A 27,508-nucleotide genomic window follows, 5' to 3' on the forward strand; every position below is an offset into this window, starting at 1 on the left:
TACGCCGGGAAAAGCCTAATGTAAACGGCATATCTAAACTGCGTCGGCCAGGCGTACGTTCGTGAATTCGCGTATCTAGCTGATTTACATATTTCTAGGCGTAAATCAGCATACACGCCCCTAGCGGCCAGCGTAAATATGCAGTTAAGATCCGACGGCGTAACAGACTTACGCCGGTCGGATCTAATAGAAATCTATGCGTAACTGATTCTAAGAATCAGGCGCATTGATACGACCGCCCAGACTCAGAGATACGACGGCGTATCTGGAGATACGCCGTCGTATCTCTTTTGAGAATCTGGCCCGAAATCTATAGCAGAGGACATATTTCACCTGTGAATGGTGTTCATGTACATAACATGGGTTGGTGTATGTTGTGGTAACGTGGGCTTTGGATGAGGGCTCTGAATGGGCTCCAAACCCCTCAGATTACCAGGAAGTGTCTTTTTATTTCCTCATGTACTTGTATTGTATCTTCCTTGTATTAGTCCCCCTCGGTGTCCTCTGTACCTGCAGGCTGACCTCTCATTGTTATCACTGACAGAAGTCAGCAGATCCAGTGCTGAGCGCCCATCCCCCCCTCTCCTCACGAACCTACCTGACGCACCTTGCACCTCAGCCTACCGGGCCCTCAGGGCACCCCGGGCCAACCTTGCCTGCTAACCCGGGAAATTAAACCCCCATGGACCTGATTAACCCCTCACATCCCACCACCCGCCGCCGACAGAACAGCTCGGTCCGCCGGTGGGTGGGGCCAGCAGGACCAGGGAAGCGCCGCGTCACGTGACCGCCCCGGCCGGCCGCCATTTTGTGCTGCGGTGAAGTATTTAGAGCAGAGAGCGGCGCTTCACCTCTTCCAGTGAGAGGCGCACCGAGAGCCATCAGCAGAATCAGTCCGTTCCCTTCCTCCTCCTCCTTCTTCCTCCCATAGAATCCGCCGACACAGCTCCCTCCCCCGGCCTATCTGTCTTCACTTCCCCCCAACTCCGGAGGTTTATTCGTCCACCTTCAGTCAGCGGACAGAACCCGGACCAGGAGGCACCATGTCTACCGGCACCACAGGCAACGCTCCGGAGTACTCCGCCTTCTTCGCCGTCATGGGCGCCTCGTCAGCCATGGTGTTCAGCGGTGAGAAAAACAGACCGAGAGATGCGCTTTACGGGCCGACCTCCTCCCATTGGACGGGGCTTCGTTTAATATTATTTGTCGCTCATAAGGAGCCTTCATTGGGGGGGGGCGGCATTATAGAAGGGCACCCCATTATAAAATTGGGGGGCCACCATTATGTGGGGGTCCCTCATTATATTAGTGGGGGTATTATAAGCAAGGGGCCTTTAATATTGGGGTGCTTAATTATAGGGTTCATCTGAAATATATAATATGGGTTATTACTGGAAGGGCCTCGTTATGAGGAGCCTCCGCTATATATATATATATATATATATATATATATATATATATATTATTTTTTTTAGAGGGGGGGAGTTTATTATAGGAAGGGGTCCTCTATTGGTGGGTGTATTGGCTAGAGCTGGGGTTTTATTAAGGGGGTTATTATAAAAGAGGGTCTTCATTATGGGGAACCTCCATTATTGGAGAGGGTGTAATTAGATGAGGGGAGTTCTTCATTATGGGAGATATCAATTATTTGGGCGGTTATTATAGGATGGGGACCCTCCATTATGGGGGTGGGGGGTATTATGGGGAACCTCCATTATTGGGGGGTTATAGGAGGGTCTTCATTTTGGGAACCTCCATTATTTGGGGATGAAGGGGGGCTCTTATAGTAGGAGGGGAGGGGGGTTCAATATAGGGACCCTCCAGCATAATTTGGGTGAGGCTGGATGGTTATGGGGGGGGGGGGGGGATTATCGGGAAGGTTTTTTATAGGAAATAGGGCAGACTTCATTATAGAATAGGAAAGGTGCCTTCGTTATATTAATGGGGGGGGGGGGGGGTTATTATAGGGAGCTTCCATTATAGAAGAGGGTGCCTCTATTATAAATGGGGTATGGTTATAGGAGTGGGTGACTAATTTTATTTTTTTGGGGGGGGGGTTTATAGGTGACAATATCTGCTTGCTCTATGGCTGTGTGCTTGTCCTTTGCCTGTTATTTGTGTGTGTGTGTGGGGGGGTTGTGTGTCTAAGATGTCTGTATTTTCCTGTATAAAATGATCCTAGTGTATGCTCTTGGCCCCCCTCTCTCTGGTGTGGCCCCCCCTTTCTCTGGTGTGGCTCCCTGTGTCCCCGGTATAGATGTGGGAATGATGTATAGATGACACAATGCAGTGTTTGCTTCTCCTGGCGGCAGTGTTGTATGATACACTCGGCTGTACTCGGAAGGGGCGAGGTGTTGTCAGTAATCAGTAATGGACAGCCTGCATTATCTTGTCTTCAGGCCGTAAAATAACCTGACAAAGGACGAGTATTTTCATGTCATTTATCCCAGTGACTCCATGCAGTGACTGGGTTGCTTAGTACATGAAGGGGTTACAGTGTGAATGTGTAAATCTATCTATACATGATGATCTTCTGTAGATCTCATTCCCAGTACAGCCTGCTTCTTCTTCCTCCTTGTCATGTGACCCGGCTCCATCCTGCCATCTTTCCTCTCCTCGGTTCACTGGCTGCTTGTACTAGTCTCCTCCTTCTGTGTCACACTTCGGTCGTTTCCGCTTCCACAGCCCGAGCTCATTCGGGGTTTTATCTATGCATGAATCAGTGGTACGCCTGTGTGTGTGTGTGTGTGTGTGTGTGTGTGTGTGTGTCTCTTCCCAGAGGGGAGATGAGTGTGTGTGTGTGTGTGTGTGTGTGTGTGTCTCTTCCCAGAGGGGAGATGAGTGTGTGTGTGACGTCACTGGGGTGATTCCTACAGCTTGTCACATGACTGCAGAGGGGGAAAAAAAGACTGAGGGGGGGGGGGAGGGGTTGTTCAGGACTAGTGAGCTGTCCGCTCAGCCCGGGTTCAGTCTTGTGACTTTCTTACTGGTTGTCAGTGAACCGGGGACAAGGAAAATAAATGGCTTTTCCATCCAGCTGTAAAAATCCATTGTGCTGTCCTTGCAGTCTTGCCGCTGCAGATGAAAATAGACTTGTTTTGCACTGAAGTGATAATCACATGCCTGACGGGAACGGTTTATGAAAGCTTTCAGGGTTTTCTTGTACAAGAAGCTGAATTTCAGTTGGAAAACATTACTGAAATGGTGAAGTAGAAGCTTGCTGATGCTGGTTATCGAGCCCCAACAATTCACAGGGTGGCATACCGTTCATTCACCTGTCCTTGCCCCCAATGAGCTGACAATCTAAGGGCTCTTTCACACGGAGTGGATCCGTATTGATCCGCCCCGCGTGTGTCGGCTCAGCGAGGATCATCCGTAAATCCCCGCTGAGCTGTCGGCGGACAGGGCGGTCCCCCGCACACTGTGCAGAGACCGCCCTGTCTTTCCTCCGCTCTCCCTATGGGGAATCTGATGAATACGGACCGTGTGTCCGTATTCATCGATCCGTTTCCGCCAGACGGAAGAAAAATTGGGTTTTTCTTCCATCTGAAAAAGCGGATCTTTTGCAGAGGCGGATCGTTACGGACGTTAGCGGATGCATCATCCCGCTAACGTCCACAATCCCATAGGGATGCATTACAAGGTCCGTAAACGGACTTTTAAAAAACTGTCCGTTCGTCTGCCCGTGTGAAAGGGCCCTCTACACACTGGGCTCAATTTTAGATGGGAACAAATTAACCTTCCAGGCATATCCTAGTGTGGAGGAAACCCATACAAGCCCAAGGACATAACGTGTATGCCATGTAGACGCCAGCCAATGTTCTGGCCAGGATTTAAACCATGGACCTTGGTGCTGCCCATAGATATGATGGTAATGCTGGGGCATTTCATTGTTGTGCTCTGCTGGATAGCGGCGTTAAGCTTGGCTGTACACTAGATTTTAAATGGACCATTTCTATGAATGTTTGTAATGGAAATTCTTTTTACATTCGATGACTGGTGTGAACATTGTTTGAAATAGCAGCAATGTTTTGTTTTGTCTTATTTTGGGATGCATGTAAGTTCTAAAATGAAAACCACACCAAGATTCATCTATTTTAAGAGAATTTCCATCTGCTGCGTCAAAAAGTAACGGTGATCTCATTGGTGTATGGCCCCATTTTACCCATAGTGACCCCATTTACTTAAGCAGTATAAGGCTCCTTTTCACACTGGCGGACGCCACCAGCAGATCTGCCCACTCAGGCAGGGGATCTCCACTAACCCCAACTCAGCCGGTAGACGACAAGTCTGTGTCTGCTCACTGATGAAAAGTGAACACAGCCCCGCTGTTCTCTATGGAGCTGTCTGGTAAAGTACTGCCTGTCTGTTTTCCATTTGATCCAATGGATCCCCATCCAACTGTTTTTAGCGACAGGATCGAATGCCGGCAAACAAGTCTCCACATAGGGAGCAGTGGCTAGTGGGATTGGGTGCGCCTGAAAAACTGACAGACGGACCTCATCTGTCATCCGTGTGAAAGATGCGCTTAAAGTGGTGTATTTATTTTATTTGTGTCCCTAGGCGGGCTATACCATAATGACTAGTATGCATTGCATATTGGCGCACAAGACTTGCCTGTTATCAGCCCTCCAGTGCCATGCTGTCAGATCCTTCCATCACCTTGGTCTTCCATTCAGGTTCTGGCTGTTCTGCCACCTGAATGGCCAGGCTGCAATGTCACCCCTGAACACATGGTGGTCGCATCACCATGGCTGACAGCGGGTTCTGTAGACGTACACTGAGCTGCGTGTGTGTGTGGAGCCAATAGGGTCTCTGTCATAAAAGCTCTGCTGGTCAGGAAGTTTTTAAATTGAGTTTTTTATTTGTAAATCTGTGGGTTTAACTATGTTTCCCAGTCTTTTTAGGTTGCAATATATGGCCCATTTAGCCTAGGTTCACACTGCCTGTGGGTTAGAAATTGTGCGAGTTCAGCTGACCCCCCCCCTTTTGTAAGCCGGCGATGGAGTCGGACATCAAGGGCGATTCGACAGACATCTCTGCAGGTTCATGCACAGATGTCCAAACACCCCCCCCCCCCCCCCCAAAGATGGCAAAAGTAGTACAGGAATTACTTTTGGTAATCGGTGTGGCGCTGCAATGATTCGGATGGTGCCACTGCCAGCAATGACTGCTGATTTGGCATGTGAATCGACCTGTCAAATCGTCCTGATGTGAACGTGGGCTTAGACTGTTTTGCTGCATTGTGGTAGATTCCTGCACAGGGCTTTAATGTGTGGTAGATTGCAGCACCTTAAAACAATTCTGCTGCCAATGCAGATTTTTACCAATCACTTTATTTTTATTTTTTTAATATGGCATCTGGCCATAATGATCAGAAGTTTAAATCTGTGGAACTCATTGTAATCTCTTTTGTACATTGGAGTCCTGTGAAAAATGTGGGTAGGCCCTAATTCATTCTTTCTGTACTTTGTGGCTCAATACTGAGGCCCATTCACACCAGAACATGCATGTTCCTGGGCATTCTGGTTTTGCAGCTCGTGTTTTTTTTTTTTTTTTTTTTTTTTTTAATGGGCTGCTAAACGCTGCAATGCAGGAAGGAAAGCGATACTTTTTCAGAATGCATGCAAATGTTCTGCATTTGTCAGATGAATTTGGGGTGTCATTCATTGGCACCCTCACTCTTGCAATGGCAGCACATTCACCCGTGGTGTGGGAAAAGCATTCAGAACACACCTTTCCTGCACCACATTTTGCTGTGAATCGCCTCTAAATGTTTTCCTACTTCAGCTTTCTGGGTTAAATCATCACCATTTTAGCTATTGAGTGGCGGTTTCTTAAATAAAAGTAATGTTTATCCTGCCTTAAAGCAAGTGTCTGCTGCAATGATTGTTCCAAGTTGGTCCTTATTGTATTCCCTAATGGCTGCCAGAGATTGTCTGTCAGTATGACCACAGTACTTCACTGATGTGGTAGTTAGTGGCTCATTCACATCCATGTCTATGACTTTTCATAGGGTCTGTTGGCAGAAGATCTATGTAGAATCTTGTCTTGGGAGCATTTTTGTGAACTTTTATGTGCAGTTGAGGATGTTGTGTCTCTTGGCCGCCTAGCCTCATTGGTATTCGTGGGGGGAGGGGGGGTGTGTAGGTTCACTGTAAGCATTGGCACAAACGCTTGCATGCGTACCACGTTGCATACAGTCCATAGCCGTGACTGATGCTGATCTCGATCTCCAGATTACAAAGCTTTGTGCTTTGGCCATAGACTATTAGTTGCATTCAGATCTGTAATGACACATGCATCAACTGCAGTTTATCTTGCCTCTGTGTGCATGATTCTTAAGGCCTAGGTTAAACTATAATATTAGAGGAGGATTCAGGGCAACATTTTTAGTATTCTAAATCTAGTTCTTGCCCTCATCTTGTCTTTAGCGTGGTCTTAGTGTCACACCAAGGTCATTTGTAACAGCAGCACATTCTGGTTTACTATAGCTGATATCAAATCATTAGATAGTCTTTTCCAAGCCCTAAGAAAGAAATCTCAAATATGCTTAACTTGTCAGTCTAAATGTAATGACCAATCAATAACTGATCATGCTATAAGAGCATTAACTAAATTGTTGCAGTGACCTTCAAGAGGCTCTGGTTTCCTTTGTAAATCTGTTAGATTTTTTTCCTTTATAGAAGACGGCACCATCCGTCTTGTAGATTTGATGAGTCTATTTTTAGAATGGTCCTTGCCTGCCTTAATCTTTTCTGCAGTTTCCTTTTCTTCCTGCTGATCAGTGAAGGTGTGCAAAACACTGTGTACTGACAGATGGTGTGATCACATCCCTCCCCCCCCCCATATATGCTTCATGTTAACACTGCAAATTGGTGTGGGAGAAGCTCAGCATTAGGATAGCACCACTTCTTTACATCCACACAATCGCATTCGTGTTCAGTCTGAGCTTATCCTGAAATACAGCAAGCATGCTCACAAAAGGGATCTTATCTTCACATTTGCCATTTATCTATGCTGACCAGATTTGAGCCTGTGGTCCTCTGTGGGTTGGTCAAGTTTCTAAACATGCCAGGCTTCATATCTGGGTGTGTAAATATCTGTCCTTTTACAATCTACATTTATTTTCAAATGGTTTCCTCCAGGACAGGTCAACTTGCTGTAGCTATACAGCTTTGATAGATGAGGCCTAAATCTGATGGGTCCAATGTTTGTTGGATATAGATATTTCTGCATTTTCCTGCTATAACCTTTTTCAAAGCCATATAGAATAAATTGCCTTCTGTTGTTGATGATTGGTTGGTGGAGCAGTTTTAGAAATACAGTATTTCGGCTTGTTTGGCAGAGCAAATTTTTTTCATTATACTATCTGCTGATCTTTTGCTTTAAAGTGGATGTAAACCCCAAATTTTTTGATGTCACAATGTAGAGAATACGATTTCCTATCATCTGTGCCCAGTCTTGCCACACATAGTTAATCCAGCGCTGAGCAATCCTATTTTTATCATTCAGTGAAATAAAACAGACTTCCAGATAAAGACCAAAGTCCTTGCTTGAGTGACAGGTTATTTACATATCTCGTGCACTGCTTGCAGACATACACAGCTTCTTGTCTATGTATATTCTGATGGCTGTTTACACTGAACTGTGGATCACCCCATATTTTGAAAACATTTAATCAAAACACAGGAAAGACAGCCAATCCTTTGAGAGCTGGAGGGGGATGTGAATTGTGCACTTTACAGAAGCTGTGTATGTCTGCAAGCTAGTGCACGAGATATGTAAATAGCCTGTCACTCAAGCAATGACTTTGGTCTATATCTGGAAATCTGTTTTATTTCACTGAACAATAAAGAGGATTGCTCAGCGCTGGATTAACTGTGTGGCAAGACTGGGCACAGATGATAGGGAATCGTATTCTCTACATTGTGACATCAACAAAAACATATTTTTTTGGGGGGTTTACATCCACTTTAAGTGGAAACTGCTTACTGCAAGGCAGTAAAATATTTGGTAAAACATCAAATTTAAGCAGATTTCCACTTACTTCATCCCCCTCCCCCTGAGAGGGGCTGTGGCACAATCTCCCGGAAGTTCGGGAACCCCCCCTCCAGAGCAGAGCTGCAGCTCTGTCCATTCAGACATGGAGCTGCTATTCGGCCCCGTCCGCTCTATCCCAATTGGCTAACTGATGTTGCCAGCAGCCGGAGCCAAAATCAGGAGGGAAAGTCAGGGTTTACTTCCCCTTTAAGCCTAAATGGGCACAACCTTAAAGGGGTTGTAAACCCTTGTGTTTTTTCATCTTATTGCATCCTATGCATTAAGGTGAAAAAACTTCTGTCAGTGACAGGACCCTGAGCCCCATATTTCCCTCAGCGAGGACGCACACTCCCTCTCTGCACGGTGTCTTGGCTATTGATTGGATAGATTGATGGCAGCACAGCCATTGGTTCCTACTGCTGTCAATCAAATCCAATGACCTGGGGGGCAGGGCCGAGTACGGCATTTGCGTCTATGGACTAAAATACTGGACTTGGAGCGTGCCCGCAAGGTAATCCCCCCGGGAGAGCACTTCTCCTAGGGGGATGTCTGATGCATGGAGGAGCTGCTGAGGGACCCCAGGAGAGAATGATCGGGGCCACTCTGTGCAAAACGAGCTGCACAGTGGAGGTATGGGTTATTGGAGCCAAGAAACACTTGGTGCCAAACTACTTTTTATTTTTTATTAGGAAACCTGGCTGTAAGTGGAAAGTGATCTAAATGCATTTGTCTGATTATTAAACACATTTACTGCTAGTATGATTGGTTTGTTTTTTGTTTAAACACTAGTCTGCGCTTTTTGTCCTCTGGTTTGTGGATGCTGGACACGTGGGTTAGTGTTTAAACTTTAAACAAACCAACTAATCATGCTAGTAGTAAATAAGTTGCTCAGGAAAACTTGTTCTTCCTAGTATAATTCAAGCTTAAACCAAAGAACTGGTGACCTTGCTTGGTCACCTCCTTTCTGCAGTAGTGGCATATTTTAAAGCTGAGCTCCAGACAGATATTAAAGTGATTTAAAGCGTGTCTTATTGATTGTGCCATCATATGAAGCTGCTTCCTATGATGGCACACCTGCAGGCTCATGCACAAGAGCAGTACCTCTGCCTCATTGGCTCAGACTCTGAGCTCTCAATCACAGCCAGTGGGGGAGGCAGGGGGGTGAGCCTTGTCTCTGTATCTTGGACATGCAGATCAAGGCTTGGTAGTATCCATGCTTGCCCCATAGCAAACTGCTATGTGTCTATACAGTGCCTTGAAAGTTTTTATACCTCATTTCCACATTTTGTCATGTTGCAATCAAAAATGTAAATGTATAAAGTGGCACATAATTGTGAAAAATAAAAATGTTTTTCAAAATATTTTACAAATTGTGGAGTCGATACTTTGTAAAACCCCATTTCATTGCAATTACAGCTGCAAGTTTTTTTGGGATGTCTCTACCAGCTTTGTACATTCTAGAGTGAACATTTTTGCCCATTGTTTGCAAAATGGCTTAAAGCGGAGTTCCACCCAAAAGTGGAACTTCCGCTTAAACCACTCCTCGCCCCCTTACATTAAATAAATGTAATCCAAAAATGTTTTAGGGGGTGGAGTGGGGCCTTGAGTGGGAATTCCTGTCCCACTTCCTCCTTCCGCCCAGGGACCGTTTAGGCGATGCATCATATTGCCTACGGTGGCCCCTCCCTGTAAGCGATCGCCTGGGACACGTGACGGGTCCCAGGCGATCACCTGTCCAATCGGGTAGCGCACCCCGGCTGTGAAGCCAAAAGCTCACGGCCAGGTGCCCACAGTAAAATGGAGGTGACGGGGGAGCGGAGCTCCGGGCGGCACGTCGCTGGACAGTGGAGCAGCAGCTGTTTGCCTGGAGTTCAGCTTTAAAACATGTTAGCCAGTTGTCATACTACATATTTGCCATGTTACAAGGAAGAGTTTTGAAATGATTGTGCTTCGGAGGTCCACCCAAATTTTATTTATTTTAAAGCCAGCAGCTACAAATACTGCAGCTGCTGACTTTTAAAAGATGGACACTTGCATGTCGGCTGCCGAGGCGGAGCAATCGATTGCCTCTTGGCTGCCCCACCGCCATCCTCGGTGAGGAAATCGAGAAGTAAAGCGTTGCGGCTTCACTGCCCGGTTCCCTACTGCGCATGCATGAGGGGTGCGTCCCATCCTCACTGGTTCCCGCTCTCCTGGGAACAGTGTTTCCCAGGAGACAGCGGGGGGATGGAAAGTGGCATGACTATGGGAAGTCTATACCCGGAAGCGAGTCTCCCTGAAAGGTGCCAAATGCCACACGAGTGGGGGAGGGTTACGAAAAGTGGACGTTCCATTTTTTGGGTGGAACTCCTCTTTTTAAGCAGTACTCATAAATATATACTGCATGAAAAACAGCAGTGTGCACCTAGGCGCTCTGTGCCCAGTCTCATCACTGAGATTAGGGCACTTCTGATTGCTAGTCAATGTTAAAGCCTTGCCTCTACCAAGATTACCACATCACACTGGCAGTGCAGACCAAGGCATGGCAAGTCGGCTTATTGTAGTTCAGTTAAACGGAAGGCAACGCTGGTGACACTAGGCCTCTGATCACTTTAGCAGTTGGTTTTTAGGCAGACTCTTCATGCATTAAGCATGGTATTCACTTGGTCACAGGATGTAAATGTATAACATTAACATTTTTAGTTGTATGTGCTAGCTATAGCCAGAAAAGCTAGATCAGATGCAGTTTTTTCCTATTTTGGATAGAGTAAGGGAGAGTTCTAATGCCTGTTAGGTGTCGTCCCCCCCCTCCATCTCTTTCCCATTGGATACGTTTAGCTTCACATCCTATCCCATATTTCCAAAATGGGAACTGAGGATATCTCTGCAAATTAAGGAAATTCAGGATTCCACAACTACATTCTGCCTCTGTGGCTGATGGTTTTTAGTTCTGAATGGGCGGTGACTGCGCCAAGTGCTCTCGTAGTTCATTCACAAGCCCTGCAGCTTTCAACAGACTGCCCATATGAAGGTATAGGAAGAAAGCTGTATGGTTTGTCTGCAGAAGCCTGACATTGCACCACTGATCACAGGTGCAATGCTTCCCAGGCTCATGCAGGGGGAAAAAACAATTGAATACATTTTTACTGTTAACATGCACTTTTGTTTTTTCTTTGCAGGTGAACTTGTGCTATAAGGTGCAGTTTGTACTTCCTTTTAGGAAATGACTTGCTTTCTTTAGAATTGTTTATGTATTCATTAATGGAGCTTTTGGGTGTTTAAAGCTGGAGCAGTTTTCTTTAACCACTTAAGACCCAGACCGATATGCAGGTTAAGGACCTTGCCCCTTTTGCGATTTGGCACTGTCGCTTTAACTGACAATTGTGCGGTCGTACGACGTGGCTCCCAAACAGAATTGGCGTCCTATATATTTTTTTTCCCCACAAATAGAGCTTTCTTTTGGTGGTATTTGATCACCTCTGCGGTTATTTTTTGCGCTATAAACAAAAATAGAGCAATTTTGAAAAAAATTCAATATGTTTTGCTATATTAAATATCCCCAAAATATCTTCTAGCTATTTTAGGTAAAAAAAAATCACAATAAGCGTTTAACAATTGGTTTGCGCAACATTTATATTGTTTACAAAATGGGGGATAGTTCTATGGCATGTTTTGTAAACAATTTTTTTTACTACTAATGGCGGTCCTCAGCTTTGTTTAAAAGAGACCCTACCGCCAGCATGTTGAGGAGCAGCAGCAATTTGGTGCAGAGAACCTAACCCTCGTCAACAATAGGTGTATTTAGTGCTTGAGTGTTCACTTCAGTGACCAGAATAAATTATTTTGGCCACTGAAATGCATCTTATGCCCAAGTGCTTGACGTGCCTAAACAGGTTTACAAAAATGGGGCTCTAGGCCTGTTTTTGGTGCTGCTGCCGCCAGGAGAAAGGCGTTCAGGGGAGCCAGGCAGACACCCAGCGTGCATGAGGCCCACAACCAACTCCATTGGAAAAATAAATCTTTATCATGACAGATTTGTTTTTTGCATGCTCTCCTCCATCCCTCCACACATTGGTTAATGACCCTGTATTTTGTTAGCAGAATACAAGGCATTTTGTGATTGGACAAAGGATTGTCCTGTTCATTCACTCCTCTCCTCCAATTACAGAATGCCTTGTATTTTGCGAATTTGAGTATGTTTGACCACTTCAATACTGGGCACTTGCACTCCCAGTCCAATTTTCAACTTTCAGTGCTGTTGCATTTTGAATGACAATTGTACGGTCATGCGACACTACCCAAACAAGTTTATTTTTTTACCCACAAATGGCTTTAAACTTTTATTTTTTTGCATTGATGAGGCATCCCTGGTGGACTCCGGTGGTTTATCAGACCCCCCCTGGTCAGAGTAGCCAATCAGTTATTCTCTACTGTTTACCATGTGATCATGTGTCCAATCATAGCTGATCAGTGTGAAGAGCATATGTCGGAGGCTCATTGCAAGGATCATAGATGCAGTGTGTCAGACTGACACCACACTGGGGTGCCAGCTAACCTTTGATCAGTGGATGGCCTTGCACCGCCATTTCACCTGACATGCTTTGACAATTGAAATGGCTAAGCAGAGAATTGTTATCCAATCAAACTGTTACTGTTTAAATTTGAAGCCAGCTGTAACTGGCCACAGTGAGACTAGCCCAGTGATGGTGAACCTTGACACCCCAGATGTGTTGGAACTAAATTTCCCATGATGCTCCACTACACTGCAGTATAGTTAACCACTTGCTGACGGCCGTACGACTTTGTACGGCCTCAGCGCGGCTCCCAATCTCTAACAGGCTGTCTTTTTACGGCCACCCCTTGGACACAGACAGTCACAGATCGCCGTGAACAGCCAATCGGAGCGGCCGTTTCCTAGGCGATCTGTGCGGCCAATGAGAGATGATCTCATATGTTTACATATGAGATCATCTCTCATTCCCGGCTCTCGCAGACAGCGGTGCTGTCGAGGGAGAGAGGAGACGGATCTGTGTCTCTTGTACATAGACACAGATCGGTCACCCCCCTTCCCCCACAGTTAGACTAATATTAGGGTACACATTTAACCCCTTCCTCACCCCCTAGTGTTATCCCCTTCCCTGCCAGTCACATTTATACAGTAATTAGTGCATATTTATAGCACTGATTGCAGTATAAATGTGAATGGCGCCAAAAATGTGTCAAATGTGTCCGCCATAACGTCGCAGTCCCAATAAAAATCTCAGATCGCCGCCATTACTAGTAAAAAAAATAAATAATAATTCTGTTCCTTATTTTGTAGGCACTATAACTTTTGCGCAAACCAGTCGCTTATTGCGATTTTTTTTTTTTTTTTTTTTTTTTTTTTTACTAAAAATATGTAGAATACGTATCGGCCTAGACTGAGGATAAAAAAAAAACGTAAAAAAAATTGAGCTATTTATTATAGCAACAAGTAAAAAAATGTGTTTTTTTTTTTTTTTTTTTTTAAAATTGTCGCTCTATTTTTGTTTATAGCGCAAAAAATAAAAACCGCAGAGGTGATCAAATACCACCAAAAGAAAGCTCTATTTGTGGGGAAAAAAAGACGTTAATTTTGTTTGGGAGCCACGTCGCACGACCGCGCAATTGTCAGTTAAAGCGACGCAGTGCCGAATCGCAAAAAGTCCTCTGGTCAGGAAGGGGTTTAAGTGCCCAGTAAGCAAGTGGTTAATAATCATGGGAAATGTAGTTCTAAAACATCTGGGGTGCCAAGGTTCTCCATCACTGGACTAGTCTATCCGCGCTGTATAGTGTGAATAGAAGAATATTATTGCGTGTGGGGCAGGGTTCGACAAAATACTGGTGCCCGTTTGCAATTGCGACTAGAATTGGGTGCCCGGGAAAGGAAGCTTAGGCCTGCAGAAGGCCACAAAGCCGCAGCCTCAAATACCGACCGGCCCGACGCAATAGCGCAGCGGGGGAGGTGGGGCACATGGAGACGCAGGATACCCCATTTTGTGTCTCCGTGCGCCCGCGCAGGCCGGTAATTGAGGCTGCAGCTTTGTGGCCTTCTGCAGGCCTATGCTTCCTTCTGTGATCTGGCGCCATCTTGTGGTGGCTGTTGGCATGACAAGTAAACCAGCAATTCTAATGGAGCTTTCCCAGTGTTTTCACTGCCCTCTCCTTCCCTCTAATTGGAGCCTCCAAACATTATATATATTTTTTATTCTAACACCCTAGAGAATAAAATGGCGGTCGTTGCAATACTTTCTGTCACACTGTATTTGTGCAGCGGTCTTTCAAGCACTTTTTTGGGAAAAATACACTTTTTAAAAAAAAAAAAATATAAGACAACAGTAAAGTTAGCCCAATTTTTTTTTTTTATATTGTGAAAGATAATGTTGCGCCAAGTAAATTGATACCCAACATGTCGCGCTTCAAAATTGCGTCAGCGCATGGAATGGCGACAAACTTTTTCCCTTTAAAATCTCCACAGGCGACTATTAAAAAAATTCAACAAGTTGCATGTTTTGAGTTAGAGGAGGTCTAGGGCTAGAATTATTGCTCTCGCTCTACCAATCTTGGTGATGGCTCACATGTGTGGTTTGAACACTATTTACATATGCGGGCGCTGCTCACATATGTGTTTGCTTCTGTGCGCAAGCTCGACTGGACGGGGTGCGTTTTCTGGCTCCTAACTTTTTTAGCTGGCTCCTAGATTCCAATCAAATTTGTCAAACCCTGGTGTGGGATTTTGCTATATTGTGCACTGTCTGAGGCCTTTTCCTTGTAATCGGGTCTCCATGACCCAGTGAATACACCATCAATTTCTAAACGGCTTACCATGCATTGTCAAATATTAATGCTGTGCAGCTTTTTTTTTTCCCCCAGATGTGTTTTTGAATGTGAATTAGTTTTTCCTGTATTTTTATATATTTTCTAACTGATGCAGTGTTTAACCACTTCCCACCCGGTCAATATCAAATTGGTGTCCGGGAAGTGGTTTCATTATCCCGACTGGACATCATGACGTCCAGCAGGATAACAGCTGCCGCATGCCCGTGGGGGGCGTGCATCGTGGCGATCAGTGGTGCAGTGTGTCAGTCTGACACACCGATCGTGGTAAAGAACCTCCGGTGGAGGCTCTTTACATTGTGACCAGCCGTGATTGGACAGGGCTGATCACGTGGTAAATGGGAAGAGCCGCTGATTGGCTTTTCCTCACACTCATCTGACAGATGCGAGTAGAGGAGCGCTGATTGGCTGCTCTCCTGATGGGGGGAGGGGGTCTGTGCTGATGGTTTATCAGTGCAGCCCCCCCTCGGATTCTGCCCAGGACCACCAGGTATGCTCCCTAGACCATTAAGGAATGCAATCTGCCCCAAGGCAGCTGCCAATCAATGCACAGGCAGCTGCCAAACAGTGCCCACCCAAAATCCCTGCCAGTGCTGCAAGGGATGCATATCAGTGGCCTGCAGTGCCACCCATAAGTAGCCACCATTGTCAAGGTGGCACTATCAGTGAAGGAGAAAACTTACTTATTTACAACATTTTATAACGGGGGAGGGGAAAACTTTTGTTCAAAATTCTGTCTTTTTTGTTATAGCAAAAATAAAAATCGCAGAGGTGATCAAATACCACCAAAAGAGCTATATTTGTGGGAACAAAATGATAAAAAAAATTCTGTTTGGGTACAGTGTAGCATGACCGCGCAATTGTCTAAACAGCGACAGCGCAGAAAGTTGAATATTGGCTTGGTCAGGAAGGGGTGTGTAAGTGCATTGTATGGAAGTGGTTAAAGGCAAAGTCCATCATTTGCAAACATTTACCTACAATGCGCATTTAATAAATTCTTTGCATTGTAGCCGTGATCTATGAATCATGGATGCAATGCACAGGCTCGTGCACTGTTTTCATCCTAGCTCCATGTGAAGGGACTGCCCTTCAGTTATTGGGCTAAAGGAAGTAAACCATGGACTACAAGTGCAGTGATGACTGAGTTGCTGTGTTGAGGCAGATGGGGCTTGTAGCTTTCTTTTCAGATACCTGTAAATGGATAACATGGCTGTACAGGCAGGGCCATGCTAAATTCAGACACCTTTGTGATTCAGGCAAGTGGGGAATGCAATTAAATATGGCTGAAACGTGGTCACAAGATTAATTCTTTACCATGCATATATTTTTCAGTATAGGAGTTGGGATTTAATTTCCCAATTTGGGAATGGGTCTGTTTTCTCTCCAGTATTGGATGCTATGGTGAGTTCAGTAATGTGCTACCAAATCTGCTTGCAGCATTGTGGGTATATGTTGCATAGTTCTGTCATGTGCTCATCGGCACAAATCGAAATCCTTTCTGCTCTCAGATCACTCTGCTCTGTGGTCTAGCTCTGCATTATGTGACAGATTCCCGCCCCCTGCTTTCTGCTGAGTAAAAAACTTATCTGTGTGGTGTACACACTGTACAAGACAGATAGCTGCAGAAAAACGGGTACAACTAGGGTCGGGTTCACACTTATGTGATCCTGATTTTTTTTTTTTTTTTTTTTTTTGTGTGTGCAGTTGACTTCAAAGTGGTTTGCATGTTATATGTGGCCAAAATTCCACTGGAATTGCATCACATAGTGCAGGAACTTTTTACAATGACATTTGGCTGCATTGATGTGAATGAGCAATATTGAAAACAATGTGATTTCCATTGTCATTTCATATCTGAAATCTACACTAGAGCCTTATGTAGGTGGATTTATTTAGCTGCATCACCTGAGGCCTGTCACTTCACTGGGTGTATGTGTTTAGTCACTGTACAGCATTGTCTATTAAAAATTGTCTAATGGTTTCATCGGCAAGCGCAATTTTAAGGTTTCACATGGATTGTACTTGTGCCACCTCTTTATATCCAAAACTGGGTGGTATTTTTTGTGCATTAAAACTGAATTTTAGTGTGTGGTGTGAATTTTCTGAAAATATGGTGCTTGATAAACATCTATTGTGTATAAATTGGCTGTGGCAGCATAAGTCCAGGCAAGCTAAATACTCGGTTGCAATGCCTATATGGGAGCAATTTATCTGGCAAGGAGGTTCCCCCCCCCCCCTCTCCAGACTGTACTATAGTTGGAGCAATATAGACTGGTGTTTTTTGTGTGGTCCAACCATTTTCTGGTCATCCTTACTAGATGTCTGGTGATTGTGGGTTCTTGCAAGCCTTGGAATTTGCCATATAAGTGATGAAAGCAATTATGTTTTCCACCCTGGAATGTGACACATGATCTGCTATGGAATTGCTTGAATGACTGGAACACTGATCTGTATCTTCTGCTACAAGTGAATTGTGTATCCAAAGCCTTTTGTCCATCTTTAAACTTTGCAGTTAGGGCCTCACATTGCGGCAGTGACTACTGCTCCTGAAAAGTGAGTGCAGTCGGGGTCTAGAAAGTTCACTTTCGTTTTTTCCTTCTAAAAAGGTAAATTGCTCTTTAAAATAGTTTTTATTCCAAGTTTCCAACACCACCTAAATCCATCATAAAGCAGGATGTTGCCACAGTTTAGTGCCTGAGTTCTAGTGTAGCTTTTATTTAACCACTTCAATACTGGACACTTTCACCCCTTCCTTCCCAGGCCAGCTTTCAGTGCTCACATGGCTCTGACAATTGCGCAGTCATGCAAACACTGTACCCAAATAAACATTTTATCCACACAAATAGAGCTTTCTTTTGGTGCTTATTTATTCACGACTTGGTTTTATTTTTATATAAGCAAAGCATTTTGAAAACTATTTTCTACTTTCTGGATTTAAAATAAATTCGATCAAATTGTCATAAATTTAAGCCAAAACCGTATTCTGCTACAGGTCTTTAATTAAAAAAAAAAAAATCTGTTAAGTGTATTGTAATTTGTTTATGTGATCATGTGTAGTTGATCATTGGGACATATGATTTTACATTGACAGGTGTTTACTGTGGGGGGGGGACACTAAACTGGTGATCAGTGTGTAAAAAATAAATAACTCCTACTCTCTGATCACAAGACGGCTGCAGCAATCTTCTCTCCGACATCTTGTGTGAGCAAAGCCGGTCGCCTAGCAACTGGCTCTATTTACATCACGACTGTGATTGGACAAAGCCGTCATGTGATCGGGAGGGCCAATCACATAGCCCTCTTGCCGATCGGAGGTGCACCCTGTCCAGGTGACACAAGTGCATCAGGATCACGCCGCTGCATGGGCACGAGTGATCGCCTTCCTTCTGAGGGACGTTCCTGAATGTCCAATCAGGAGGAAGCGCCCACCCGGCCGTAGATGTGCAGTGGGAAGTGGTAAATATCTGGTAGGACTTTTCTAAGCTTTCTTTCAGGTTTTTGAGTTAACTTGAATAGCTCAAGGCATGCAAACTTTTGAAATGAAACCGACTACTTTGGGGTGCATCTTTCATTGATTAACGTAAACCCACTGTACAGTACTGCTTATGTAATATTCAGATGGGATGCCCCATGGCTATCCTTTATAAATGGATACTGATTTTAACACTGCCCATGTTATGTTCAACCAATTTTTTAACCACTTCAATACAGGACATTTTCACCCCCCTTCCTGCCCAGACCAAATGTTCGTGTTCAGCGCTGTCGTACTTTGAATGACAATTGCGCGATCATGCAACACTGTACCCAAATGAAATCTTTGGGGTTTTTTCCCCTACAAATAGAGCTTTTATTTGGTATTTGATCACCTCCTGCGGTCATTTTTTTGCACTATAAACAAGAGCGACAAATCATGAAAATATTTTTTTTGATTTAATAAATGTCAATAAAAAAATCCTCAGTTTATTTGTAATGGGCATATATTAATTGGCTTGAGCAAAAGTTATAGCGTCTACAAAATGGATAGATTTATGGCTTTTTTATTTTTTACTAGTAATGGTGGAGATCTGATTTTTATTGTGACATTGCGACAGACATATCGGACACATTTTTGGGACCATTCACATTTATACAGCAATCGGTGCTATAAGAATGCATTGTATACTGTGTAAATGTGACTGGCAAGAGAGGGGTTAACACTAGGGGGCTATCAAGGGAGATTGTGTCCTAGGGAGTAATTCTAACTGTAGGGGAGGAGCCCGATCAGTGTTCCTCTGTACTGGGAACACGCATTGTCTCATCTGACAGGACCTGGATCTGTGTGTTCATGCACAGATCCATGGTCCTGTTGTGATCACGGGCAATTGTGGCTGCTGGGGACACGCGCACCGGGTCCCGAGTGATGCAGCGTGCGCTCCCTAGACGGCCGGGAAGCCCATGACGTCATGACGCCCACCCAGGATGGGAGATCCCACCCCCCCTGCTGGTGTCATATGTAAGTGGGCAGGATGGGGAAGTGGTTAAATTGTCAAAATGTTTTAAAAGGACAACAGATGAACGTTTTTTTTTTTTTTTACAGCAATTCCAGTTTAGGTTTGAGGCCAGCTGCAAAATCTAGATTCAGGCATACACCACTTTTGTACACAATGGGACCAGAGCATGTACATAAAATTAAAATTTTTCTTAACCACTTCCCGACCGCCGCATGTATATGTACGTCCACAGAATGGCACGTACAGGCAAATGGGCGTACATGTACGTCCTTGCCTTCTCGCGGATGGGGGGTCCGATCAGGACCCCCCGCTACATGCGGCGGTCGGATTCCCGCGGGGAGCGGGACGGCGCTCGCTCCCCGGAGCTGAAGAACGGGGATAGCCGTATGTAAACACGGCTTCCCCGTGCTTCACTATGGCGCTGCATCGATCGAGTCATCCCTTATATAGGGAGACTCTATCGATGACGTCAGACCTACAGCCACACACCTCTACAGTTGTAAACACACACTAAGTGAACACTAACCCCTACAGCGCCCCCTGTGGTTAACTCCCAAACGGCAACTGTCATTTTCACAATAAACCATGCAATTTAAATGCATTTTTTGCTGTGAAAATGACACTGGTCCCAAAAATGTGTCAAAATTGTCCGAAGTGTCCGCCATAATGTCGCAGTCATGAAAAAAATCGCTGATCGCCGCCATTAGTAGTAAAAAAAAAAAAAAAATTACAAAATAGGGGATAGTTTTATTGCATTTTTATAAACGCTATAAGTTTTGCGCAAACCAATCGATAAACGCCTATTGCGATTTTTTTTTTTTTTTTTTACCAAAAATAGGTAGAATACGTATCGGCCTAAACTGAGGAAAAAATTTTTATATATGTTTTTGGGGGATATTTATTATAGCAAAAAGTAGAAAATATTGAATTTTTTTCAAAATTGTCGCTCTATTTTTGTTAGCGCAAAAAATAAAAACCGCAGAGGTGATCAAATACCACCAAAAGAAAGCTCTATTTGTGGGGAAAAAAGGACACCAATTTTGTTTGGGGGTCACGTCGCACGACCGCGCAATTGTCTGTTAAAGCGACGCAGTGCCGAATCGCAAAACCTGGCCTGGGCATTTAGCTGCCTAAAGGTCCGGGGCTTAAGTGGTTAAAGTGAAGCAATACTTTTTTGTTCTTGCATGTACTGCATTGCAACAGTCATGTACCAGCATAACTGATTACCTAGGCAAGTTGGCCGACCCCAAAAATCTGTCGCTCTCTCCTAAGCTTCTCGGCTCTTGATTGGATAGATTGATAGCAGTGCAGCCATTGGCTCCTCCTGCTGCTGTCAATCAAATCCAATGATGTGGCTCCTGGGTGCGGGGCCAAGTCGTACAGTGGCTATGGACACTGAGTGAATGACTCCGGAGCGTGCCCGCAAGGTAACCCCCTCGAGAGAGCTTCCCAGAGGTTATCCATTACGGGGAGGAGCTGCCGTTGGACCCCAGAAGAGGAGGATCGGGGCCACTCTGTGCAAAACTAACTGCACAGTGGAGGCAAGTATGACATGTAAAAAAAAAAAAAAAATGGGTGTTCTAAGTAATTTTCAGAAAAAGGCTTAATCTTTAAGTGGTTAAACTGCCCTCACTTACAGACCCAAGGGTCATGCCTTAGATCTAAAATAACTAAATGTTACTTTGTATATCTTTTCTTCTATCTCTCAGCGCTGAGGTTTGCACTGTTTACATAAAATCATGTAAATGGCTGATTAGGATCGTGGGGGGGTTGAATGTGATCATAGTGTTTTGCGATTTAATCTTGCAGCGCTGCAACATCCTAACTACTATATAACTAATAGTTTTCATCTTGTATGAAATTTTGGTTGTAGATTCCATTCTTGTAGTAATGAGAAATAACCCGTTTGGTCACACTCTGGTCCTGTGATTTGGTTCTGCATTCCAGAGGATTGCTTGTCAAGTGTTGACCATTTTGCATCAGACCTGAAAGCTCCAAACTCTGCATATCTCTTCACTCAGACTGTCTAGAAGCCAGGAGCAGGATGATCACCTTAAAGCCTGCACCCTTTTTATAAACTGTTAATAGTGGTTCTAAACCACTATCCACAATGGCTCCTTTAAAAAAAAACAAAAAACACTAGCGTCATTACTGCTTTGAAGCACATGATTTATAGTTGTGTAGCAAATCCAAAGGAATTGACGGCCCTAAAAAATGTGCACATTGCCACTTAAAGCTCTGGCCTTTTCTGGCACATATATTTTTATTTTTTTTTGTTTACAATTTTAAATAGCGCTTATAGATGAGACATCCACAGCGCGGCTCTCAACGGCCAGGTGGATGTCCTTTTATGTGCATTCCCTGCACGCGCCGCTGGGGGCGTGCAGCGGGCAAACGCTGTGCCCGGCGCATCGCTGAAATGCCGATGCGCGTGCCTGGCGGCCGCAATGTCCGCCAGGTACCCGCGATCGGCGGTGACAGCAGGGACGTGGAGCTCTGTGTGTGTAAACAGAGCTCCATGTCCTGTCGGGCAGAGAGGAGACCGATGCTGTGTCCCTTGTACTTAGGGACACAGCATCGGTTACCTCCCCCAGTCGGTCCCCCTCCACACACAGTTGGAACACACGCAGGGAATACATGTAACCCCTTCCTCACCCCCTAGTGTTAACCCCTTCCCTGCCAGTCACATTTATACAGTAATTAGTGCATTTTTATAGCACTGATCGCTGTATAAATGTGAATGGTCCCAAAATTGTGTCCGATATGTCCGCCGCAATATCGACCAAAAAATCGCAGATCACCGCCATTACTAGTAAAATAAAAAAAATCATAAATCTGTCCCCTATTTTGTAGGCGCTATAACTTTTGCGCAAACCAATCAATATACGCTTATTGCGTGTGTTATTTTTTTTTACATAATTAAAAAAAAAAAAAATGTAGAAGAATATGTATTGGCCTAAACCGATGAAAAAATAAATTGGGATATTATAACAAAGTAAATAGTGTTTTTTATTTCAAAATTGTTGGTTTTTTGTTTATAGCGCAAAAAATAAAAATCGCAGAGATGATCAAATGCCACCAAAAGAGAGCTCCATTTGTGGGAAAAGAAAATATAATTTGGGTACAGTGTTGTATGACCGCACAATTGTCATTCAAAATGAGTTGGTGCTGAAAATTGGTCTGGGCACGAAGGGTTTAAGTGCCCAGTAATGAAGTGGTTAAAACCCCCAGACATAGTTTTTAAAAGTTAAAAAAGGTCTAGCGCTAGAATTATTGCTCTCGCTCTAATGTTCATGCCTCACGTGTGCATAGGGCACATTAAATTGATTTTTTTCTGAGTTTTCTGTCCCTTTTTTGGTCCTTTTTTATTACAAGGAATGTAAACATCCCTTGTAATAAAAACAAAATGACTGGTCCTCTCTACTGTAGATTTGGGGTTAAAAAGAGCCTAAACTTACTTTTTAATGGATCAAGAGAAAATGTAATTTCTAACCTGGACCAGAAGTGCCAATCTGGTCCTCCAAGGTCATAGACTATCAGAGGATCTACTTTGATCACCTATTGGAGCCACCAAAGCTGGAATCCTGAGAAATGCCAGTGGAAGGGGGCATCCCCCCTCCCCCTGCTTAAAGCGTTCAAGTGGTAATGCACTACAGTGTGTCAGACTGAGAATGGACCCTGAGGTGTGTAGAAGTTATTTCTAAAGGTTTGAGTGGTACTTTGACAATGCCAAGTATTTGAGTGTAATTTGTGTTGGATGTTTGTCTTATTTTGATGATTGTCTTGTGTCACGGTTTCTCAACCAGGGTTTATGGAACCTGGGTTCCTCCAGAGGTTGCCAGGAGTTCCTTGAACAATGTTTGCCTCTTTGAAAAGTTCCCAGTGACACCATTGAGCTTGGCTATCTGTAATGGCAGGAATAGTTAAAAAATCGACCAACAAAATCTTGAGTTTGTTGGTCGTCATTGTCGCCAACATTACCCAATCCATTTCATACGTAGTGTGCATGTCCCATGTAAAAGTGGGGTCGTCTACTAGTTGCACTCATGCGTGATAATGTTCAAGAGATGTTTTTAGGGCCAAAACAACTATTCGATAATAAATTGTAATCAATTTCATAATCGATTGATTGGCCAGTAACATAATGGGGTTAAACTAAAATGAGCCCTTTATAGTACCAAAAAGCAAATCGCTACTGTAAATATTGCTTCCACTGTCCCACAGTAAAAAAATTAACCCCTTAGGGTCCTTTCACACTAGCGGACCGTTCGTCCGCTCATTACAAGTCCGTTTATCTTGTGTCACTTTGAAGGCATCTAAAAAAATTTTTTTTTTTTAAACTACTGATGTAATTTTATATTTATGGGTGGAACTCCACTTTAATCTACCTTGCAATTTTTACATGTCTGTCAGAAGCTGACTTTCCTATGGGAAAGGCCTTTTAAACCCTTAAAGGATTCCAGAATCCAATTGGGAACAGTATGTGTGTTTTGGTTGCATTACTTCTAATGTGACCACAATTTGGGTAAAGCCTAATCCAATATAAATTTCTAAAACTAAATTTCCAACAGAACTGTCATTGTTGCAGTGCACTGTTATCGCATGCAGCAGAATGGAAATTGCAAAGGCTTTCTGTACACTTTGGTCAGTTGTATTTCAACTTGTTTCTAATGAAAGTAAATTTGATGCCTGTGGATAACACTGTAGTTTGCTCTGTATATTGTCCTTCCTATGTAATAAACTGGAGTGTGGATTGTAGTGAGTGTCTGCCTGCCTTTCTGTGCAAATACTGATTTATTTATTCTTTCTTTTAATCTCTATACAGCATTAGGGGCAGCCTATGGAACGGCGAAGAGTGGCACGGGCATTGCTGCCATGTCTGTCATGAGGCCTGAGCTAATCATGAAGTCTATCATTCCTGTGGTCATGGCTGGTATCATAGCTATCTATGGACTGGTAGTGGCAGTGCTTATTGCAAACTCTCTCACACCAGACATCACACTATACAAGTGAGTCTTTAGTGTTGTCCATTTTATACAAGATGCTTTATTTTTTTATTTTATTCCCTTTAGTAAATGAGTATATATGCCGTTTTCTAGGACATGGGTTGTGATTCTCTAACCTGTGATGCTGCTTGAGCATACTAAATGATTCAATGACTGAGGACAATAGCAGCCATGTCTAGCACTTCCAGTGGGCAAAATTAAGGGCAACTTTCCAGCCATGGCTTTGAGTAGAGAAGTTAGAACCTTGGTTTGTTACCATATTTTGGGTTGTTAATTCCATGTTCTATGACCCAATTGTAATCAATGGGGTCACAACAATTAAGCACATGCCTACAGGGCACATTTGCCCTCTGCCTGCTCAGGCCAATTTTCAGCTTTCAGTGCTGTCACACTTCAAAATGGCCCCCCACACACAAACAGTTTTTATTCAATTTTTTTTGGGGGTTATAGATTTTGGCAAATTTTCTCATTTGATGAGGTAGCACTCAATCGGTTCTCTGATTGGTGTAAGTCACAATTGCCGGTTACCAACTCTCCCCACTGACAGTGCATGAGGAGATAATTCCAATAACCGCCAATTTTATACGCGAGCAGTAGCCGATCACATGTAAAGGGCCAATGTGATTGGCCATTTACCCCAATCTGTGATCAGCTGTGTCCGAAGGTAAAAAGGGTCACGGACTTCCATTCCATTCTCATGCGAATGGCAGCCTATTGAAATTGTAGGGAGATGATGGAAGTGCCAGGCTAGTCCAGCATAATTTATTATAAAAATAAGCAATCCAGTATAGGGTGCACTTGCATAGTGGTTCAGTAGGTGAAGGCTTTCTGATGTCCAGCACAATAGTGCAGGGTTAAGTACTGCCTCTTGAATTTTTGGGGATGTAAGATCAGATCAACAGTCGCCATCTAGCAGCAGGAACTGCAGCCTCGAGGTAACTCAGGAGAATTCAACACGGAGGTGTTCAGAACTGTTGGACAGGGAGCTACCTACAAGAGTGGGGGGCCAACCGCCCCCACCTCCATTTTGGCTTTTTAGGACCTAAATGCAGCAAGTTATTAAACTTCTCAACTGCCTACTGATCTTGTGCACTGCTTTTGATCAAGCTGCAGTATATGGGTAAAATTCATATGGAAGTAATGTACACGGTATAGGATTTTTTTTTCTGTAATTCTAACAAGAATGATATGATCATATTGGACCCTGTGTCATAGATATTAATGTGCATGAAGGCAATTCCCTCTTATAACTTTTTTTTTATTATTGACGCTAACCACTTTTTTTTTTTTCTCCCCATTTAGGAGCTTCTTACAGCTAGGTGCCGGCCTCAGTGTAGGATTGAGTGGCCTTGCTGCTGGGTTCGCCATTGGCATTGTGGGAGATGCAGGTGTGCGGGGAACAGCACAACAGCCCCGACTATTCGTAGGCATGATCCTGATCCTCATTTTTGCTGAAGTCTTGGGTCTGTACGGTCTGATTGTGGCCCTTATCCTCTCCACAAAATAAAGAAAGTTCTTCCCAGCGTTCCAGAAATCGTCACTTACAAAAAAATGGTTTTATCTCATGTGTACAGTCATCCTTCACCCACCCTGATTCAGTAGATTCTCTTCCCTCCTCTCCCCTGTAACGGCGCAATTGTAAGTTAGTGACTGTTGTGTGTAACCCTCTAGCTATATTCATTGGGTGGACTTCAGGGCAACAAGTAGTCCTGATGCCAGTGTTGTGGGAAGGAAGCAGGCATCACTTCCACGAATCACAAGACTCCCTTTTCTGCGTGCAGTGTTTATTTTTCTTCCCACATCTTCTTCTCTGGATGTTTCCTAACAAACGTTCCATGTAAAAAAAAATGATCTAGCATTGTAATTTCCCTCTTGCCATTCAATGTTTTATTTATAAATATAAAAAATCTTCATTGTTCATACTTTAAAAAAACCAGAGCCAGCTGTTTCTTTTCCTCCTGTAACTTATCCCACCCCTCCTCCCTTTGCTGCATATATATATATATTTAATCTATAGCTGTATATTTGTGTGGGGGTTTCCTTGTAAGTGCTGAGAATTCCCTGGATGTACTTTGGTTCAAGATTGCTGTACTGTTCTGACATTGGAGTGAGGTCTCAATATATATATATTTTTGTTCTAGTTTTTTTGTTTTAATACAAAAAGATTGATTACCGTCCGTGTTCAACTGGTGACCAGAATATTTTAAAAGCAAAACCTTAACATATGCTGAAGATGAACCCACTACTGGGAATCGAACATTTCCAAATAAAACATCTCCAATACACAGAAGCTGTCATTTTGTGTAAGATTGTGATGGGTTTAAGCCTGATGTGCTTCAGACATTGTCATGTGCAGAAACCTTAACATTCCTTGAATGTTTTCAGGTGGCCAGAAATCGCATGGGTTGAAATGAGAGTGGAGCTTGTCAGACAAATTTTTGAAACTTGAGACAAGTCAGTGTATTTAAAGTGGAACTACACTGTATCTGAGCACCACAAAGCAAAAACACCATTTAATTAATTTTTAGTATTCAAACAAAACACTCATCTGTGTCTCCATGCTTTATTTTGCCTGGAAGTCTTTTTTAAAAAATCTGTTTCTTGCCATGGCCATCCTTGCGTACGGGCAGATTTATGTTGCATTTAATTCCTGGCATCCCTCTGCCCTTGGCTCAGGTGTGCAGGCATGAGGGTATCGTTGGCTGAGAAAGCCCTATCTTGAAGACTCCTGGGATGTGTTTTAAAGAAAAATGCTGCATATGCTTATTTAGTAATAAATGCTAACAGCATGAAGATTCAAATAGGCAATGTTGATTGAGGGTGAATTCTGCTTTACGTAAAGCTAAATTCAAATAAACCTTTTCAGATTGGAAGTCACAAAGGATATAAACCATGTGTGCTAAATGCCTGTGTAAACCCAGATATTTCCATATAAAAGTAGCGGTGACATTACTTTGTGCGGGGTGACTGGTCATAGCGCAGCTCAGGCTGCTACAAAGTAAGAGCAACAATAACTGCTTATTCCAGCAAGCTCCTGCCCAGTGTGGGTGTCTTTTTGATCTCATGTAATTTTTGTTTCTCTTCAGATCTGTTTAAATCCAGGACAACAAAGCAATACAAATGATTTGTATAGCC

General features: G+C 43.7%; 1 protein-coding gene across 1 annotated transcript; it reads left to right on the plus strand.

Annotated features, from left to right (window-relative positions):
* The first annotated feature begins 799 nt into the window (after positions 1-799).
* On the plus strand, positions 800-26,660 carry ATP6V0C (ATPase H+ transporting V0 subunit c). The gene is made up of 3 exons (XM_040356619.1): positions 800-1,128; positions 24,193-24,376; positions 25,676-26,660. The coding sequence occupies exons 1-3, from the start codon at positions 1,044-1,046 to the stop codon at positions 25,878-25,880; spliced, it is 474 nt and encodes a 157-aa protein (XP_040212553.1). The 5' UTR covers positions 800-1,043; the 3' UTR covers positions 25,881-26,660.
* Positions 26,661-27,508: the final 848 nt, after the last annotated feature.

Source organism: Rana temporaria, chromosome 6 (genome assembly GCF_905171775.1).
Source record: "Rana temporaria chromosome 6, aRanTem1.1, whole genome shotgun sequence".
NCBI classification, from domain to species: domain Eukaryota; kingdom Metazoa; phylum Chordata; class Amphibia; order Anura; family Ranidae; genus Rana; species Rana temporaria.